This window comes from Dryas octopetala, chromosome 4 (assembly GCF_963921425.1).
Source record: "Dryas octopetala chromosome 4, drDryOcto1.1, whole genome shotgun sequence".
Taxonomy (NCBI): domain Eukaryota; kingdom Viridiplantae; phylum Streptophyta; class Magnoliopsida; order Rosales; family Rosaceae; genus Dryas; species Dryas octopetala.
Genome location: NC_141369.1, coordinates 21,400,865 through 21,418,520, shown reverse-complemented (window position 1 = coordinate 21,418,520; position 17,656 = coordinate 21,400,865). Strand labels below are relative to the sequence as shown.

The window sequence follows — 17,656 nt, the reverse complement described above, 5'->3', positions numbered from 1 at the left end:
TCCACATGCATAGTTATTCAAGAAAGCTGTAGTTTGATGTGAATATAGACATTATTCAGACATGTTTTTGTACATCATAGTCCCCCTGAAGTTTATCTATTTATATATATATATATTTTAATCATCTTCTGGGTTCCACAAAACCCTTCCATTATCAAAGACCTCCAAGTTGAATTTTCAAGTGGAAAACCAGGTACCCATCCAAATGCAGCTGCTTGTTGTTCTACAGTTAGATTTCCCATTTTTGTCTGCCAAATCTAAATGGTTCCTCATGGCTTGTAATCTAAGCCAGCGCCATATTTCCAAGCCTCGAGACGTCGCTTCCACTCATACTGATTCTTGGACGGAAGTGTACTTAAGAAAGGCCTTGTGAAATATGCAACAAGTGATTGTGAGATATACATTATGTTATATATGGTATTTACCAGGCTCATGGAAAATTATTTACCTTATTACAGGGTCAGCAAAACTTGAGAGAAACGTATAGTATCCCAGCATGAAAAAATGTCCAGACCAGTCAAGAAGCACAGGAATTCCAACCTAAAACAGAAGAAATTTCACACTTAGTTGGTCTGAAAATCAAAATCATTGAACAATTTACAAGAAAGATATCTGAGTATTGATGGAATTCTTAACTCATTGATTGAATATAGTAATTGTATACCCTAACCGTAACCAAAAAGAAAAGAAAAGAAGTTCTTTGACTAATTGATTACCTGCTTGAATATTGATGGAATAATTTGAGGTTTAGTTAACATGACTAGGCCTAATGTCTTGGCAAGAGGCCCAAACTGTACAACATCCTGTCACAATACATGTTTCCATAGTTATAATTTGAAACAAAGCCTACCATGACCACTGACATCAAGTTACTGATCAATGGATTCACATATCCAATCAAATGCAAGAAAATCACCTGAAGAAATGGTCTTAGCACTGGATCTCCGAGCCTCTGAAGAAGCACATTAATTCTTTAGGAAACGAGAAAGAAAGCATATGCATGGGAAGCAAAATAAATAAGCCATAAAGACAAAACTTGGTTCTACTATTCCACGTAGACAATCCTACCTGCATACTTTGAAAATTGACATAAAGAAGCTCATTGATAAAATCTGGTGACACATTAGACTGTTGCTTTGCTGACATTGCTCTTTGAAATAACCATGAAGAACTTAAGTTGGGCTGCGCTACATAGATTGCAACTCAAATTCAGATAATCATGAAAAAAACTTAAAAATCGAGGATTACCACTTGGTCAGGGATCAGCGAGTTACCAACCATGTAAGGATTAAGCAGGGACAAGTTGTACGAGTCAAGAAAATTGCCACTGATTGCTTCGTATATTCCTTTTTACCAAGGCAAGAAAGATGGAATATAGTTCATGCTCATAATAACCCAATTGTTATCAATGTTTGAGAACAAAGTAAAGAGAGTTCATTTCATTTTCTTCCACAAAGTTCAGAGTCAATAAAATACTAGAAAAAGGAAAAAGAATTGCATATAATTTACATACCTGTTGACAGTCTCTTGAGGTGCCTAGTCAAGCTTCCAAATCCACCAAATGAAACAGGTGATTGTATTCCACTGGCATCACCAAACTGCAGAGAATGATTTTATCACGTTTGTTTTTGGCATTTTACCATAATTTATGGGAGGTTTTGTAAGTGTATAATTAATGCCACCTGTAAAACACGATTAAAAGCTGCTGGCAGTGGGCTGTCGAGTTCATCGTCCCCATTTAAGAATTGAAAGATGTCAGATAGAAAGAAAATAATTTCCAGTGTATAAGAGAAGTATAAGAATATTTTTCATTTTTGGAATAGTGATGATAGAGTTTCTTTAGAGTCTTTCCTGTAATCAGGTTTTGGATTGTGAAATGCCAGTTAAATTACAGATTCACCAGTTTCTTATCAGATTAAATGTAAAGAATATTAAATAAATTTCAATTAACATGCATTCTCCTAAAATGGTTCAAATTTGATAACCTGAAATACTTCTAGCATCATAAAATAGAATCTCATTGCAGTTCAAGTAATATTTGCATCATTACCTGTCACGATATGTAGGAAAAATACCATATAGAACCCTCTGTATCTCCAAGTCATCAAGAGAGACTCCCTACAGATTATGCATTTATGAATAATTATAACTTGAGTATAAGGTAAAATCTAAGTAACATCCAGACAATTTTTGAACCGGAACCCTATTCTAACTTTTAGCATGAAATTGCATCAGGCTTCATCCGGAGGCCTCTCTAAGGGCTGGACTAAATCCTAAACAAATTATGGATCTTTAACATGTCAAGTTTTATGTGATACCCTAATGGACATTTAAAAATGTGAAACATTCTTTGGATTCAGGAAGTGCAATGTGCAAGATCTTGGATAACAGATATAAGGACTAACTAACCTGATATTCTGGCATAAGTTTCCAATATTCTTCCAATAATTCTTCCAATTTCGCCGATTGGGGTTGAGGATCAACATAAGTGAACATATAAGTTGTGCGATCCGTAGGACCTGAACCAGCTGGAAATGCCTGTGAAATGTTTAGAAAAAGCTAGATTCTGAAAAGCAAGAATCCCGTTTTTGACATTACTGGCAAACTACAGTATCAAATTACCTCCCAAAAGAATTGAGCTTCTGAGGCCCCAACCTTCTTTACCAACGAACTGCTAAATATAACATCACTGGTAGAATTATTCTTAAATCCACGAGCACAAGATCCAACAACAAGGCAAACACCATCTGGCTTCCTTCCGCATCTTATCTGCCAACTTAGCCACACTGAGTCAATTTTAGGCCTGATTGTGGGTACATATTAATTTGCTACTTAACTTTGATGCATGAGGATCAAAAACTCGTGATTAGGTCATCATTCTCTTATAATTATTACTAACATGAAGGCAGCTATAATTTTATACTCTTTCAATCTTCAAATTATAAGGAATAGTTGCCTATTTGAAAAATGCATGCATGCATGCACACAATATTGTTATCCCAAATGTGCACTCATACATCCATTATGCAGAAAAAAAAAAAGGCCTACCTGCTTCACAATGGGAGAGAAATTCCCCATTGCATCAATGATGAGGCGAGATGACAAAATGTTTCCCTCAGTGAGTTGTAAGACCTACGAGAAAAGTAATAAGAGGAATTCATGTTATTCAATAATTCATTATTCAATGTTATTTAAGGCACTAGAATGAACTATTTGGAAATTGTAAGAAACTCACAGCTGCATCGTCATAAATGCAAATGCTGGACATGCTGTAGCCTTCAAATATGACTCCACCAAGAGAAATGAAACGATTCTTCACAACCTCTATAAGCTTTACTGGTCTGTAATGATACAAAAGACCGATTCAGAAATAAAAATGAGTTCATTGATTTCCTGCCATTACTCATGATCCTATCAGGCTAACAGACCCTCTACTAGTTGGAGAGATGACAAGATAAATTAGAAGTTACTTTCTCTGATAAATAAAATATATTCAATTACAAGAAGAAAAGATAACTCACGAAACGCCAAGGTTAAGAATGTCTTCAACCCAGATATCACCCTTCCCCTCAAATCCGCATCTGTTCTGTGCAGTTCATGAAATGCCAAAAGAAATGGTTGAAGTAGGTTGGATATAAAAGGACTAAATAGGTGACATCAGACAGAACTGGTAGATTGCTAGTCTTTTTCCCTTCTATGCACCTTCTGAGCATGAAAATTCCTTTGTGGAAATACTACATTTGGTGTTACCAGCAAATTGAGCTTTAAAGATGTGGTTTGTTTATACATTTATGAAAAGTGAACGAGTTAAATAATTTCTGGTGTACTCATTGCAATAATAAGCACTTTTTGGTGTGCACTCTTTCGTAGTAACGAAACTGATGTCAGGTGCATTTGTCATGTCACAAGTGTTCAAGACACCAATTGTAGGTAGGGAAGAGCCCCCTGAATTGAAGATGATAAGTTCACCTAACTATTACGGATCAAACGAACAGATCTGATTAGAAATTTATATGCCAAATAACTTACAGGATTGAATTTCGTCGCAGTAACCTGTTCAAAGTCATCTTCTTCCAGAATTCCTATTTCTACAAGTTCCAAGAGCTCTTTCCTTGAGATATTCCATTCCTGCTCCCTCTGATCATTCATTATCAAAATATCATTTGCATCACTTATAATCAACAAGTAATTCTTGATGCCACAAATTTCTAAAATAAACTTTACAGAACAGTATATTACCCCCTTCAGCACATTTCTTTCAATAATGCCTACTCGAAGACCTTTGGCACACAAAGCTGTAGCTATGAAGATTCCCAAAGTTCCACCACAAATTAACACATCAAATGTATCTACCGCTTTGTCAGCCAGTTCAGAACTACTAAAAAAACTAGGAACACTCGAAACCACTTCCTTTGGTTCTTCCACAACTACAAGATATATGTCAAAACAACCAACATATCAAGAAATTTCCATACACTTATCACAAACCCATTCAAGAAAATTTTAATGAAATAACATGTACACCTGTTTGAGCAGAACAAATACTAGACCAAAGTTGGTCCAATCTCTTTAAGGCACTATATGAATATGCCCCACCAGCACCACCGACTTCCCCACTCACTGGTATACTCTCCATTATCCTCTGCCAAATATTAGTAACTTAAACACTCATTTAACTCAGTTGGCACACAATGATGCAATTCAAGCTTTCAAAAAAGAAGAAGAAGAAGAAGAAGAATATTATATATGTGGAACAAAGAAATGAAATCTGAAAAATTAAAGAAAAGGGTACCTGGGTTAGGGAGGGAGGGGCCTGTGTTTGCAGGCAGAGGCATCTACGAGCTCGAGCTCTTCTCTGAGCCAGTGGGTTCGCCTTTGGGCACTGAAACAATCCATTAATGTGTTGAACCTGAAGCAACACCATCTCTTCTAAAATTATGTATAAAAGCAATTTATCACTAAACTCATCTCACTATTCCACACGTCTTAACATTCATTCTCAAATGGTTTCAGTGTTTCTCAGCTTCTCACTGAAGGCCCAATCTATCCGTCCCAGGATTCGACACGTTAACTAATAACGACCAAAACTGACTTCTTTTCCTTTTTTGTCACTAAAATGACTTCTCGAAAAAGAAAAAAGAAAGTTAACTGAAAGATCCGGTTCCCGGTCAAAAGTTAACTATGGGTGAGGAAGAAGGGTCACGGGTAAGTGACTCAATCAAAGTCCTCGTAAGTTGTAAGTAATTGAATTGGATAAACCTTGGACTCTGGGGGTTTAGGGCTTCTGCTGCTCAGACTCACTCTTTTCCTTCGAATCTGAGTCTCTTTTTCAACAGGTAAACACCCACAACTTTGCTATTCTGCTTTACTTTCCAAATCATGTTTCTTAGTGCCTCTTCGGTTTCTGGGGGTTTTTATTTATTCATTTGGGGGTGGGAAAGGAAAATGGAAATTTTGTAATTGAAGCATCTATAAATACTCTGTTTCGGAACCAGGAAATGGAACATCTTTTCCCAATAAAACCCAGAAAGTCTTGTTGGGTTCACTTGCCTGGAGGTTTTTGTTTTCTGGGTATCACATAATATGGAAAGAAAAAAGCATTCTGAGAATCAAAGTTACATAATTTGTTTCAAATTTGGGGTTAGGGTTTTTGAGGGTTATTCCAAATACCTGTTTTCCTTATTCCAATGTGTTCTCCGTTTGTTGATTGAAAAATTAAAATTTTTGTAATGAACTGTTTTTGAGTAGTGTGTTGTTGAGCTAAATCATTCCTCCTAGTAGTTAACTACATAGAATTCCGGACAAATGTGAAGCATTTTTGCATAAATTGTTGTTTCTTGAACTGTCTTTGGATTTGGGCACATGTTTAATTTAGAGATCATGATGTTGGTGGTGATCAATTATGCAATGCCTCATTGTTTTCAATTCCTAACAGCCAGTTACAGGCAACCAACCCACAAAATAAGACATTTGTTATAAACATGGCAAGTGTGATCATGGCCCCAACCTTCAGCTCAATCTTTGTCAACGGAAGCAGCAGAGATTGCAGTAAGTGGAGTACTAGTAATGGGCAAGGTCGTGGTATGAAATTGAAGGCAATGCGGATAGAGAAATCTCTGGAGGAACTGTACCAAGTGAAAGTGGAACGCAAAGTGTCGCCAGAGCGAGTAGCAGAGCTTGGGGTTTCAAGATGGTCAGTGTGGAAGACCGGCAAGTGCAAGCTGCCATGGGACTGGCAGGTCGACCAGCTAGTTTACATTGAAGAAGGAGAGGTGAGAGTTGTGCCTGAAGGAAGCCAGCAGTACATGCAATTCGTGGCCGGAGATCTTGTTCGTTACCCCAAGTGGTTTGAGGCTGACCTCTTCTTCAATGGACCATACCAAGAGCGTTACAGTTTCCGAGCATATGGTGATGATTAATAGACTTGCACTGCATATTTTGGCATGATACATATGTTCTTTTCTCTTGCTTGCCTCTTGTGATTTTACCAGAGCTAATGTATTTTTAAGAATTAAAAAGATAGATTCGGACCCATGTCAGATGCTAGAGTGGACACTAATTTGTCAAATCAGAATGTGGTATACTATTTTCTTATGAACAAGATTTGTTTCTGCATCAAGTACTTTTGAGGGAAGCATAGCAAAAGAGAAGCGAGACTGTAAGAATAGTAGGCAGAAATCACAGCACCAAAGATCAGATTCAGAACAATTGCTTATTAGACAAAATCTACCAGTTCTGGCATGATACATGATAAGGATTCAAAAGACCTATTAAGCCTGTGGCCTGTGGGTCTTTTAATACAACCAATCAGCCATCAAGTCGATCAAGTAACTAAGGTCTACAATAAATTTCCAAGAGAAATGAAACAGAAACAGAAACAGAAAAATAACAGTTAACTTTTTGTACCGTTGTACAACAAATATTATTAGGTAGGAATTTTAATAACTCATCTCTATAATATAACAAATCCCTTATAATACACATACTTCCATGGCCGAAGGGTACAAAAGAAATTGAGTGACCCATAAACAAGGAGCAATTGCAATATCCGCAATAACCCCCACTTTTGCGTTTATCAGCATATATAATTACAACAAGCCCGGGAGAAGTGAGGCTGGTCCCACCAAGTTTCGTTCAATGACAGCTGATTAGGGCAAACTCAAACTTTGCAAAACGCAAGGGTCTCAACTGCCTGAAGTAGCCCGTGGTTTTTGGTTATTAGCAATGGCAACAGAGGAGACAAACCTTGAGACAAGCACGGCCTCATTGCCCAAAGCCTTGGAGGCAGCCACATCTTCCAAACGTTTCCAGGTCAATTCACGCTTCTCGTGTGTTTCTCTCTCTTTAGTTTCATCTTCTTGAAATATGACCAAGCACTCATCAAAGAGTGCTTGATCGACATCTGAGAATATCTTTCTCACATTCAGTGTCAAACTCTGAACAGCTTGATTCCAGTGATTCCGTGTGTTTTTCTCCAAAGCTGGAAAGATTATAGGCAGAATCACTTGGCGGTTCTGTATGATCAAATTTCTTATGTGATCATTGTTCCACAAAAACAATGTGCGTTCAGCTACCTGCCAGTGGAAAAGAAGTTAAGACAACATTGCATTAAGTAAAACTAAAGTGATAATCCAAAATTCAGATCATACTATCATAGTAGTAAAACCACGAACATTCACTCAATCTTGCATGGTATAAAACCATTTACTTTCCAGTTTACTACAAGCACAAGTGTATTCCATCTGAGTAAGAAAAGGTGCTTAAATCAGAAATTCCTTCATGAGGAACATGGAATCTACATATAGGGATCACAAAATTTATATCCCAAATGATATGGAAGTGTTTTACTTGTTGTAAATAAATGAGTCTAGAGTGGGCCATGATATGGATTTATAAGACACTAACACATGTATTTGGGATCCCTAGCAACACTCATCACCATTACCTGTGAGCAACAAAAATGCATATCTGCCTCACAAACTGTACGCTAGCAAAACTTACCAACAATTGACACCTAAAGTCCTCAACTTCAAAAGATTCTAAACTCCCACTACCACTCAGATCCCATTTTGTTCTCCAACTGAGATAAATCTCAGTACTTACACAACTTGTTAAAGCAATTATGAAGTTTTTCACATACGCACCATAACATCAAGGTGGAACTTGGACAACTTGTCTCAACCAATGTTGACAACAGGTATATCAACAGATCAACCCAGGTTCCAACCACAATCTTCAATGTATCCCAACAGTTCTGACCAAGGTGGGAAATCCATCATAATTTTCAGTCAACCAAGTAGTGCAGATAAATCTGCAAAGAAGCAGTAATTGTGTTGGCTACAAATTGAATAATGATACTATCTAGATATTCCCCAAATGTGTTTTATGTTAGATGTGTGTGTGATGTACCTGAGTCCATCAAACTATCTATTCAAGACGCGGAAATTTCAAGCCTATGGAGAAAAGTCCTAGGCTCCTAGCATAGTACTCAACCTACTCAACCTTTAGAAGGAAATAGTTTGCTGTATTGATAAACTAATCACTCTCATAATTAGAAGTGGTGGATGAGAGGCACAAGGTTATCAGGAACAGTTAATGCATTGGAAATGTAGGTTAGTAATTGGATGTTGCTATGGCAATCACCATCCATCTAGGAACTCAATTCCAATGGTTTAGTAATACATAAATACTAAGCCGATGCCAATGAACATCTCGTGAATAGGTACACAAAAACTTGATTTCACATCAAAGAAGAGAAATATTTACGGGGTTTTGAAGAAAAAGGCCCAACAAAACATCAAAATCCTCAAGCTTTAACACAACTAATACAAGCCATGAAACCAACGTGGTGGCAAGTTGAAAAGGCAACAATCCAGATGAGAATCTAAAACTCATCATGATGAAAAATATTCCACTGGAAAAAAGATAATGAAAATGGGTAACCATGAGAGGTAAAACTGCAAAATAAAATGGAGAATAAAAAGTTATTAATAAATAATGCAAACAATATATCCATGTGCATGCAAACAAGAAAGCCAGTAAAAGATAAAGATATTATTTAAAATAGTACCTGAAAATGTGAGCTGTTGAGGCAGGGACCAATTTGACGGAATAGAGGGACCATGCAGCGCTGAAATTCTGATGCCTGGGTAGCTTCCAGGACTTCTTCCAATTCACCAAGGAACATAACTTCCTTCGAACTGTTAGTTATGGGCCAATACCTGAGCAGTCCTCGAATCACGGTATCAGCCAGCTTGGCATCTTTCTCCACAAACTGAGTAATGCAATATGAGAGTTGCTGGTGGTACATAGATACACACTTGGGCTTGTGAAGGGGAATCAAGGCACGAACAAGGAACAGCTTGTGCTCTTCCTTCAAAGGCAAAGCAAAACCATTGATTATGCTGCCTAAAATTTCAAGCAATTCCGCAATTCCATTGTGCTTCTGAGTCTCAAAAATGAACCAATAAAAGATATTGTTGATGGCTTTCCTAATGAATGGTCGATGCACCATGAACTTCCCATAAATGCGGTGGAGGATGGTCTTTAAGTATTCCCTCTCTCTTTGGTCCTCAGAGTCGAACAAATCAAGCAACTTCAACACAAATGAATGGTCAATATATCTTTTAGCTAGCTTGGCATCTGTCTCTGGAGAAGCTACAAATCTTAATAGAAATTCATACACAATCTGAAGATGGGGCCATGCGGGTTCCATCATTTGGTCCTCCTCTTCCAGGTCATACGTTTCAGGAAGCTTGTTATCATGATGAGATGGAAACGCACGAAACAAATTGGCTGCCACCATCTTTGTAATCTCCTGCATGGCTACCTCATTGAATTTCGAAGTTACTGATGAAATGTAATCAACAAGTTCAAGTAAAGTTTGCCGCTTAATGTCCTTCTCTTTGAGATTCTTGGAGGGATCATTAAAATCAAACACAACACAACACATATTCAATTTCTTAATGAAATGATTCTGCCTTTCCGAACTTGGAACGTCCCTGAAACTCGGCAAAGCATCGTAGGCTCCAGAAGACAACAAAGGACCGACTTGGATCGCAATGGGAACCGATTTCTTCGACTGATTGGATTTAGAGTGTGGGGCAAGAGTTCCATTGCTCGAGCGCGAAGCTCCTGAACCCAAATTTGAAGATTTTGATGAAGACGAAGTAGATTTCGAGCTGTTAATTGAATTGGGTCCGTTCACATTGACCCCTCCGTCATTATATGCATCGCTTTGCGATGACTTTGAGGGTTTTCGAGGTATTTTACCCAATATGTTTTTGATCATATCTACCAAACTTTTGTGAACGGCAATTAAGCTTTCTAGCTCAAATCAATGGCATTCTCATACCCCGACAATACAAATCATACAAGGTGACAATTTGTACATTGAAATAAAGACCGCATCAGAGGAACATGCCCCAGATGAATCTTTCTGTGCACAAAATCCTCATAATTTTCGAACAATGATTTAAATTGAAGGAAAAATAGTGGGTCATGAAGAAATTGAGGAGAAGCAAACGAGAAATCGACTTACATTGACCATATGAGCAAAGGGATCCGAGAAAGTGCGAGAAACCGAGAGAAAAATTGAGAGGACAAACCTAGAAATCTGAGCTGGAAGTCTGGAACTTGGGTCTTCAACTGATAAACCCTAATTAATCCATTTGCGCACCTAATTTGAAGAGAGAGAGACGCCAAAAGCCTAATTTCAACAAAAAGCATCAAAATTTAAATTATTCTAAGTAAAAGCGTAATCTCTCTGCTCGCTGTAACTTTTTTTTTTTCTTTTTCCGATCTAAATGCAGGACTGTAACTTTCCTTTTAACTTTCGATGAAGAAAATGAAAATTGAAGGACAACATGGGAAATGCCAAAATGGGAAGCGGTGGGGGGCCAGGTGGGCCAGGTGGCTTATTGTGTTGCTACTTACGCGAACACCCTTTAAAAAGTAAATTGTAAAATGTCTATTTATCCTCCTACAAAATAAATTTATTACATCTTTATTTATCCTTGTCCTTATAAAAATGAAAAGGAAGAAACAATATTAGCAAAGGCACAAGATCCATTTGAATGTAAAGATTTTTTCGACCCAAAAAAACAAAGAATGTATAGATTTAGATTAAGAAATTTCAATTTCAATTTTACTGTAATTTTTTTTAAAAAATTTAAAAAGTGTTAAATGTTAATTATATTATTTAGTAAATCTGTAAATGTGAACGGCCTTCTTAGTGATATACAAACGTGTATGAGGCTGCACCAATGGAAGATTGGCATGGAGCCAGTGAACCACTACCGCAAATTTTAAACCCACCTCATCAATTTTGGGGTGCATCATGGAGTGGAAATTACTTCTACCCTTAAAAAATTTCTAATTATTTTTCCTTTTTAGGAATACCCTTTAGGGGACTACAGGGTAGATACGCATTTTATTATATTAATTTATATTTTGAAAAAAAAAAAAAAAGAAGATCAAGTTATTTTATTAGGACCAGATAATTAGCGGTCTAAACCATCAAACCCTATATAAAGGGATGTACAATGAACAAAAATTTAGTATAAGTAGAAATATATTAGATGGTCTGGCCCAGGTAGGAGAATCAATCATCAACTTGGATAGTAGCCCTCTTACACATCTCATCGCATTTGGTTGTTAGACCTGGGGTGTTCTCTCATTTCTGAGAATAATCCAATTCTCAGCAAGCATATGAAGCCACAGTGCCACAGAGTCAGCAATACACAACAGAAAGAAGCTAATAAAATGAGGTAAAGTTGTAGCATAACTTTAATTCAAATGACTAGTCTATAGAGCTTTGTACCAAGATGCGACTCTACAAGAATGAGGGCTTCAAAATCTGAGACATGCACAAATAACATACAGCACCAATTATGAATCTGAATTGCTAACTATCAAACAGGTCGACAAAACCTGCTTTCCATGATAATGACAATTCAAGATGATCTTCCAACAGGTAGTACAGTAGCACATTCACACGTCTGTGTTGGTACTTGGTAGTAGATCTTGTTGGGAAAATTGGATGGCTCATAGAATAGAATCCAGTTCCACCAGTCAGTAAGATCAACCCAGTTGACAACTGATGTGTTTACAAAGGCACAGGCGCGAGCAAACCCACCAGTTACGCCGAATGGGTTGTTCCAGTTACTCCTGCAACTGCAACCACTGCGCCTTTGGACGCACAAGCTGAACCCCATTCCAAAGCTGCATCTCTGGATCTTGATCCACTGATGCAACTCTATCAAGAGCTGCTAGAAGAACCCCCTCCCCTCCCCTCCCCTCCCTATTTTATTCTCACCCCAAAACAGAAAGACAATGAAACAAGGGCCCCGAAAAGGATAAAAAAAACTAAAGCAGAATACCTTGCATGAATACTAGTGGTAATGCCAGCAATAATCACATCACAACAAATACAAGGTTCCTCCTAAATGTTTGGTTTGATGTGTTCTCATGTGTTCTGTGATTAAATATGATTTTACTGTCTCTTGCAAGGGCAACACAGATCACAAAGTCATCTCGCCTAGGTCTAGCACACATACAAACATTGATAAACTAAAAAAAAAGCCTTTGGATTGTGCAAGCACAGTATCTTCTCTGCACTGTACATTTCCACAACACACAACACAGCAGCTAATGCCAAAGAAGTTGGATACCTCCTCATTAAGCATCTCAATCAATAGGTCATCTCTTCCTGCGCTTTGGCTCCACCTAGAATAAATTTAAAACAGAATACCATCATTCTTAATAAGAAATGGTCCTTCACTGAAGCAAGGAAATTAATAGGATGATATTGATATAATCTAAACAAAGTTACATCAGAAACTGTCAGAATCGTATTCAAACAAAAATAGCTTTTGCAAATTATTAATTGTCTGGTTAAGGCTTCAGAAAATATAACACATGAAGCAGTTAGCTCTACACCTCCATGATAATAAAACTCTCTCGAATAAAATACTGACAATATTTCCATATCATGATCCGATGTAGAAATAATCCTCAAGATAAAATACGAATTTAACCTCCAATAATGCGCAGTTTTAACAGCATTACCTAATTAACTAATTTCAATAGTGAGCACAATATCATAATGACTACAAATATGACTTAGGCAACTCCAGGAGGAAATCTCATCCAAATGAAGCTGTTTTCAATCAATCTGCAAGGCAAATTCACCATCTCTCTCTCTCTCTCTCTCTCTCTCCCTCTAATCATTCAACAACGTCGAGTAAGGAAGACCAAATATTTTAAGTAAAGACAGCATCTCCAACATCCACACAAGTGGAGTTTATTGTTATGTAAATTAATTTCTGATTGAGCTTTAAAAGATAAGGCATATAAGATTAACGGCAATTCCTTTCCCAGCTGACGAAAAAGGTAGAATCCCAATATTTCCAATTTTCAATCTGCATTAACTGAGGCATAAAGCACACAGAATTCTCACCTTAGTCTCAATGGATGGTGACACTGGGAATGTGTTCAATGACCTTTTAGCATCATCATCAGAGGAACAGTCAGAACACAAAAAGTGCTCCAACTTCTTTGCATCTTCAATGGTCATACCCATACAAGAAGGATGAAACCTGCAAAGGTGTATGTAATACAGGAAGCCTGTCTGTTATTACCATTTATAAAATTCCATAATTGTTAGTTTCAAACAAAAACACCAACATATAATCATGATGTCAAATGATAACTACTATATTAAAGATAGAAATTACAGTGTATTACCAATTTAAATTCTTCTACACACATGTAACTTGACCTAACTCCTAGGCAATGGAAAATTATGTTACTGAGGCAGAGGCATCAACACTGTAAAATAAAACTCCATTGGACGGATGGTGGACCTTAAATGTGCAAGATGAAAAGCAAATATACCACTATTTTTGAAGAGTCTCTTAAAAGCAACCAACCACTATTTTGTTCACAGTGCACTCCATCTGATCCTATATTGCTCAAGTGATCTGATGGGATTCAAAAGAAGTAACATAAATAAGGCAAAAAAAATTACAATCTAATTTCTCTAGTACAATATTTTTCTTGCATACATTTTATTCAAAGTTTCAACCTAATTTCTATCGATATTGATATTTTGTCTTTATTTTCGTTGATAATTCCATATTCTCAAATCTTCAATATTTCCATAACCATCCAGATTTAATGCCTTGCCTTAGATCAAGTTCTCAAACATCCACTAAACAGTAATCAAACTTAATATACCAAAAGAATACCTACTGCAAAAGATGCAGACTATGTTAAGCATAAGCAAACGTTTATAACCTTGATTTGTCTGCAAACTGGAAGAGGAGAGGGCCAGTCTGATTATTGGAAAGGAATCAGATGAGCCCCCCACTCACAAATACAGCTCACTGCTTATATAGGAAAAAAATAGGAATAACTTCAAGTGTTGAGAGCTGCTAAAGTTGAACCAGTGCATACGTACTGAAACCCAAACTTGATCAATAAGACCTGAAGATTTGCTTTAAATTAACAATCTTCATGCAACATTCCACATGCTTCACTAACTCCTATAAGATAAATGTGAAACTCAATGCGTTTGCCATCGAGAAAATTTGATATTTGGACAAACATTTCATCCCATTCTGCAATACATGCATAGAAACTGGTTTAACAGTCAACACCTTCTACAAATAGAATTATATGGCACTAGAAGTCACAATTTCCATTTTCTATTCCACACAACCGCTTAATTAAGAAAACTACTAAAAAACAAAATCCATATTAATAAAAGCAGAAACATTCAATGATTAACAACTTTAAAATGGATGAATACTACCAAGCATAAAACAAAGGAATGGTGTGCAACAAAATTTACCAGTCCTTGCATCCTTCACACTGCACCATAAGGTCGTCCGGATTATATGGCATTTCACATTTACAATACCTTCAACCCAAAAGCAAAATAACACAATTTCAAAAATCAATCATCACCAATCAAATTTAAGTATATAATGTATGTATGTGTGTGGTGTGTGTAAACAGAGAGACACCCAAAAAACAAAGACACATTACTTACACAGCCACACGGTCTGGTGTGAACCCTCCAGTGGCTGCCTTGTACTCAAACCTACAAAAGTAATCTTCAGCTCCCACATTCTCAAGCTTAGTGTAGTTCTTGAAGGAGTGCACTGTGCACTTCCCTTCTATAGTGTGTGCACTCTGCACATCATAGTGGTCTGATAAAAACAGCTCCTTGGCCCCATGGAACTGTCTCCGCCCTCCGATCGATTCCTCCGGTCTATAATACCATCGAACCCGAACCTTAACGTTGTTGCGGTGGTCAGCTTCAATCTTCTCCACACGCGCCACGTACGGAGGCTTATCGGAGTCCGATGGTCGCATTAACACACAATCACCAGCTGTGGCAACAACAAAATCAATCGAAATCAATGACACGCATAGCAGACAAACACGAACGCATAAAATGATACAAAGATTGGGTCTTTAGCACCAAAAGAATTGAAGAAATAATACAAGTTTTGGGTTTTCAGCTTCAAATTCAAAAATTTGAATCTGGGTACTTTTGGGGTTTGATAAACAAGTTCATAATATGTATAAAAATTAAATCTTGGGTTTCGAAGAGCAAGATTTAATGAAAATGAGACAATTTTGGTTCTCAGAAGCTAAAACTGGAAAATAAATTCTGGGTTTTCAAGAGAGAGATAAAGACAGTACTTCGAACGACTTTGTTGGTGCCCTTGATGGTGTAAGAGTCAAGGTCCTTTTTGCCAGGTTTGGTCTTGGCCATGAAAGTTGTGCAGCTGGAACTTTCTGGGATTTCAAAGACACAAACAGACAGAGACAAAGGAGCTGATTTTAGGGAAAATGTGAGCGAAATGAGCTGAGATTGTTATATGAAGTGAGCTGCTGAAGCAGGGTTTTGGGGATTAGATGGAGGGCTTTAGATGGTAAAGGTTTTATGGCGTGGAAGGAAACCCTAGAAGTAGAAGGTTTGCACAAAACTGGGAAAGATGGGAGGAGAGTGGAGTGCTCGGAGAGAGAGAGAGAGAGGGAGAGAGAGAGAGAGAGCTTTTGCTTGGGCGGATGCGACTTGCGAGGATGAACAGAATGGATGACACATCATCATGTATCATCCAACATCCCCATCATCCATTTTTCCATACATTCATTCATTCATGCACATTTATATGCTGAAATAAATTATAAATGTTTCTATTTGCTTTTGTTTTTTCCTTTTTCCTACCATACTATTTTGGTTTTCTTTATTATTCTTTCTTTTTATATGTTCAATTGGGAATTTGAGAGAGCATATCATGTTTCATATTCTTGAATATAGCCATATAGGTTTGCGAAAAAGAAAATAAAATGTCATAGTGTTATTTGTGCTCTTTACAATTTCTTTCCAATTAAACATAAAATTTAGTGAATTTAGAATTTAAAGTTATAAATTTAAAAAGTAAGGAATCTAAAGAAAATCTAAATAGCTGTTCTTACTTATATTATTCTTCTTATTATATAAAATTGACAAAAAATGAGATTGAGAGTGCCAATAGTATTCTCTAATATACAAAAAATAATTGAGTATAACTGATATACCGTCATGTGGTGTAATCAATTCAACGTGTAAAAGTATTGTTGAACGATATATTTATATTTGTAGGGTATAATATTAATAAAATTCACCCATATTTTAACACATAGGTCGGTTATAACACGTGTCAATTTATCGGTTATACAAAATAATTTCTTCTAACGTAAAGGTGAAATGTGATTTGTTAACTCTCATTACACTCACGAGTTGTGTAAGTAATTAAGATACCATTAATGACTTAGAGACATATGTTGTGCAAGCCACATGTTGATAGTCACTTACCAAAAACAAAAGCTTAATAGTTGTTATTACTTCTATTATTCTTCTTACTATATATTATTTATGGGGGTGTTATCTGTACTTCTCACCTCTTACACTCTAATACAAGAAAATTTAAGAGTGTGAATAACATTTTTGTAACTTATTTATACGCCTCTTCATTAAAAAAATTATATATTATCTATACCATTTTTCATTAAGAAAAACACTATTTATACCTTTCATGCATGCATGAAAATGTGTTAAAATTCTTTTTTTTTTTTTACTAGGTACGTAATTGAAAGAACATCAAGAATTCAAGACAAGTTATTTGGAATAGGATGGAATATTGATGAAGAAGAGAGGTTGTTCCTATAAGAACTAAATGTTGACATACTTAATTAGTAAACGAGGAACTTGAGATGTTGCACCAAATCATTCGTAGTTATTAAATGTTGTAAATCAACTAATTTGGGATCATCATTATTAAGAAGAAAGTATAGTATTGATGCGATGATAAGTGAATCTGTTATGTCGCGATGATAAGTGAATATGTTATGTCGTCTACATGACCATCATCAAAACGCCTACTACGCCCACGGAGGTTTAGCTCGGGCCTTAATTTTCACCTCAACCCAACCCATTTAGTCCGTTTATGGCAAGTTATAAATTGACATTGTTATACATGGGCCTAAGCCCAGTTAGGCTCTTTTTGCTTGTACTATTTTGACTCAGTAAAATAAAGCTCGATAAATAGAAGACAGCACGTTTCAGTTGGAAACTATTGTTATGTTTGTGTTGTGGCCT

At 36.7% G+C, this 17,656-nt stretch overlaps 4 protein-coding genes across 7 annotated transcripts; 1 reads left to right on the top strand and 3 right to left on the bottom strand.

Annotated features, from left to right (window-relative positions):
• Nucleotides 1–13: 13 nt before the first annotated feature.
• Nucleotides 14–5,058, bottom strand: LOC147288105 (Lycopene beta/epsilon cyclase protein). 3 transcript variants are annotated; one of them, XM_086241310.1, is made up of 18 exons: nt 4,793–5,058; nt 4,525–4,642; nt 4,240–4,427; nt 4,030–4,137; nt 3,522–3,586; nt 3,236–3,341; nt 3,049–3,132; nt 2,623–2,769; nt 2,410–2,538; nt 2,051–2,118; nt 1,683–1,716; nt 1,514–1,598; nt 1,279–1,346; nt 1,069–1,182; nt 917–952; nt 717–803; nt 449–540; nt 14–366 (listed from the first exon to the last, which is right to left on the bottom strand). In XM_086241310.1, the coding sequence occupies exons 1-18, from the start codon at nt 4,922–4,924 to the stop codon at nt 270–272; spliced, it is 1,758 nt and encodes a 585-aa protein (XP_086097436.1). In that variant the 5' UTR covers nt 4,925–5,058; the 3' UTR covers nt 14–269. The 3 variants fall into 3 exon arrangements, with proteins under 3 accessions (XP_086097436.1, XP_086097438.1, XP_086097437.1); XM_086241312.1 differs by lacking the exon at nt 717–803; XM_086241311.1 differs by lacking the exon at nt 1,279–1,346 and having other exon boundaries at nt 1,069–1,187.
• Nucleotides 5,059–5,223: 165 nt separating this feature from the next.
• Nucleotides 5,224–6,534, top strand: LOC147288104 (uncharacterized). 2 transcript variants are annotated; one of them, XM_086241995.1, is made up of 2 exons: nt 5,224–5,336; nt 5,936–6,534. In XM_086241995.1, the coding sequence occupies exon 2, from the start codon at nt 5,982–5,984 to the stop codon at nt 6,417–6,419; it is 438 nt and encodes a 145-aa protein (XP_086098121.1). In that variant the 5' UTR covers nt 5,224–5,336; nt 5,936–5,981; the 3' UTR covers nt 6,420–6,534. The 2 variants fall into 2 exon arrangements, with proteins under 2 accessions (XP_086098121.1, XP_086098122.1); XM_086241996.1 differs by having other exon boundaries at nt 5,245–5,336; nt 5,946–6,534.
• A 308-nt stretch (nt 6,535–6,842) lies between these two features.
• Nucleotides 6,843–10,700, bottom strand: LOC147288103 (serine/threonine protein phosphatase 2A 59 kDa regulatory subunit B' zeta isoform-like). The gene is made up of 2 exons (XM_086240606.1): nt 9,071–10,700; nt 6,843–7,574 (listed from the first exon to the last, which is right to left on the bottom strand). Exons 1-2 carry the CDS (start codon nt 10,289–10,291, stop codon nt 7,185–7,187), a joined length of 1,611 nt encoding a protein of 536 aa, XP_086096732.1. The 5' UTR covers nt 10,292–10,700; the 3' UTR covers nt 6,843–7,184.
• A 1,051-nt stretch (nt 10,701–11,751) lies between these two features.
• On the bottom strand, nt 11,752–16,122 carry LOC147288102 (chromatin remodeling protein EBS-like). The gene is made up of 5 exons (XM_086239612.1): nt 15,715–16,122; nt 15,056–15,398; nt 14,855–14,923; nt 13,460–13,598; nt 11,752–12,726 (listed from the first exon to the last, which is right to left on the bottom strand). Exons 1-5 carry the CDS (start codon nt 15,785–15,787, stop codon nt 12,700–12,702), a joined length of 651 nt encoding a protein of 216 aa, XP_086095738.1. The 5' UTR covers nt 15,788–16,122; the 3' UTR covers nt 11,752–12,699.
• Between the last annotated feature and the right edge of the window lie 1,534 nt (nt 16,123–17,656).

Excerpts from the sequence above, each read along its gene's own strand:
- LOC147288105 (XM_086241310.1), bottom strand. The coding sequence starts at position 4,924 with ATGGTGTTGCTTCAGGTTCAACACATTAATGGATTGTTTCAGTGCCCA. Across the intron at positions 3,133-3,235 it reads GCATTTATGACGATGCAGCT|GTCTTACAACTCACTGAGGG; the intron begins GTGAGTTTCTTA and ends CTTTTCTCGTAG. Across the intron at positions 2,539-2,622 it reads AAGCTCAATTCTTTTGGGAG|GCATTTCCAGCTGGTTCAGG; the intron begins GTAATTTGATAC and ends AACATTTCACAG.
- LOC147288104 (XM_086241995.1), top strand. The coding sequence starts at position 5,982 with ATGGCAAGTGTGATCATGGCCCCAACCTTCAGCTCAATCTTTGTCAAC.
- LOC147288103 (XM_086240606.1), bottom strand. The coding sequence starts at position 10,291 with ATGATCAAAAACATATTGGGTAAAATACCTCGAAAACCCTCAAAGTCA. Across the intron at positions 7,575-9,070 it reads TCAACAGCTCACATTTTCAG|GTAGCTGAACGCACATTGTT; the intron begins GTACTATTTTAA and ends TTCCACTGGCAG.
- LOC147288102 (XM_086239612.1), bottom strand. The coding sequence starts at position 15,787 with ATGGCCAAGACCAAACCTGGCAAAAAGGACCTTGACTCTTACACCATC. Across the intron at positions 15,399-15,714 it reads CACCAACAAAGTCGTTCGAA|CTGGTGATTGTGTGTTAATG; the intron begins GTACTGTCTTTA and ends TTGTTGCCACAG. Across the intron at positions 12,727-13,459 it reads CACCATCCATTGAGACTAAG|GTGGAGCCAAAGCGCAGGAA; the intron begins GTGAGAATTCTG and ends AATTTATTCTAG.